We start from the raw sequence: 1,983 nt of genomic DNA, 5'->3' as shown, positions 1-1,983 counted from the left end.
GGAGGCAAGTATTTCTCTTTGATCAACATGGGCTGCTTTGGGTCTCTTGATTTTTTTCCATTTTAGGTCCGTTACTGTTTATTCAGCCTCTGTTCTTTCTAGGAACTATACAAAGAAGACGTGCACGCTTAGGCTACGCAGATGATCTAGGACTGCTTAGTGCTGGAACCACTCTTGAAGGGAATGTTGTTACTCTCCAGGAGGATTTCAAGTTGCTAAATGATTGGGCCAGCAAAGAAGGGCTGACATTTGATTTTGCCAAAACTGAGATAGCACACTTCACACGGCGCAGAACCCTTTCAAACCCCTCAATTGACCTTGAAACAACATCTGGCACTCACTCTATTACAGCAAAGGCAGTGAAAAGCTCCATAAGATATCTAGGAATCTGGCTAGATAGAAAACTGAGCTTCAAGAAACACGTGGAGACCATGGCGGCTAAGGCACGACAGGTGTCTAATGGCATACGAGCACTAAGCAACACAGCAAGAGGCGCCCCAGTACAACTGCTTAGACAATCCATTCAGGCCTGTGTGCTCTCTGTGCTCTGCTATGGAGCAGAGGCCTGGTGGCCTGGAGCCACACGAATGGAGAAGGGAAAGGAAATCTCCAATTGAATGGATTGCCTAGTCAGAAAGCTAGATCTAGCCCTTAGAGATGCTTTGCGAGGGGCACTGCCAGTCTACAAGACCACACCCATTTCAGCTCTACACCGTGAGCTAGGAATCATGCCAATGAAAGAGACACTAGACAACCAGCGTGCTGTATTTGCAGTAAGAATCAAAAAGCTTGACAAGAGGCACCCGCTAGTGAGACGCTCTAATAAAGTAGCTACCACCAAACCCTATACCACACGTCTGTCTAGAGCGTCCAGTCATGCTGGTGGGATAGAAGCATATGACCCTCTACTCACGCCCCCTTGGATGAGATTTCCCAGGAAAGAAGATCTGCAGATTGGGTATGTGGCAGGCCGCACAAAGGAACAGGCAGCACAAGACTTTAAGAGCTGGCTACAACAACGCAATCCCCTGGATCTGGTGGTCTTTACCGATGGTTCACAGATAGAGCACCCTCAGCGTGCGACTGGTGCAGGATGGGCTATATGCTGGGGTAGCAAACACCGTCTAATCTCCACAGGAAACCTGCCAATGGATAAAGCAGAGGTCTTTGACGCAGAGGCAATGGCAGCCCTGCAGGGCCTAAAGGAAGCCACCACCTTGCCTCAGGCGAAGTTTGCCAGCAACGTCTACATTTGCCTAGACAATTTGGAGGTAGCACAAGCCCTTGGATCCGTGCCAAACACCTCTAGCCAGCAGGTCTTCGCGCAGTTTCTGAAAGCCATAAAGGCCTGGCAGAGCAGGGATAGGCTCCCATTGGCCACCCAGAGCAGGGTGGTCATTAGATGGGTCCCAGGCCACGCAGGCGTGGCTGGTAATGAAAAGGCAGATCTTGAAGCCAAAGCAGCCGCAGCGCAGGCAGCAAGTGCAAGCATGGTACCTCAACCTGACAGCATAGGCACTCTAGCTTATATAAAGCGACACACTATGGAACAAACCACACGGGCCTTTGAGAACTACTGGGCCAAAAATCAGCCCAAACGCTATATGGAGCTGGAGATCCCACTAAAGAGAGCCTCAACAGAGGTAAAACTTTCACGCTTCACATTAGGAAAGCTCTATGCCGCCCGATCAGGTCATGGAGACTTTGCAGCCTACCACAGCCACCTTAAGCATGAAGATGCAGAGTGCTACTGCCGGTGCGGACATAGCAAAACTCCAGAACATTTCTACTATTGCACTCTTGCAAGAAAAGCAGCAAAGCGGCGCCGGCCTATCTACAATCTCCGCGAGACACTGGCAACCTCGCGTGGGGCCCTAGAATTCAATAACTGGCTAAGAGAAACAGCCTTCTATCAGAATATCTGTCCAATGCGCCGTCGCGCACCTCCAGATCAGATCCCACAGACCATTCTCTCCTCTGTCT

The 1,983-nt window shown here is 50.2% G+C and overlaps 1 protein-coding gene across 1 annotated transcript in view; it reads left to right on the top strand.

Annotated features, from left to right (window-relative positions):
- Positions 1-617, top strand: part of PAAG_12704 (hypothetical protein) — a gene marked incomplete at both ends in the record, with an annotated part of 2,836 nt that extends 2,219 nt beyond the window's left edge. Inside the window, one exon of the mRNA XM_015848159.1 lies at positions 103-617. Coding sequence (XP_015702227.1) covers positions 103-617 — 515 coding nt within the window. The remainder of the gene's footprint in view (positions 1-102) is intronic.
- Between the last annotated feature and the right edge of the window lie 1,366 nt (positions 618-1,983).

This window comes from Paracoccidioides lutzii (genome assembly GCF_000150705.2).
Source record: "Paracoccidioides lutzii Pb01 unplaced genomic scaffold supercont2.105, whole genome shotgun sequence".
In the NCBI taxonomy this organism is placed as follows: domain Eukaryota; kingdom Fungi; phylum Ascomycota; class Eurotiomycetes; order Onygenales; family Ajellomycetaceae; genus Paracoccidioides; species Paracoccidioides lutzii.
Note: the sequence above shows the minus strand (reverse complement) of the source record. Positions and strands in the feature narration are given on the sequence as shown.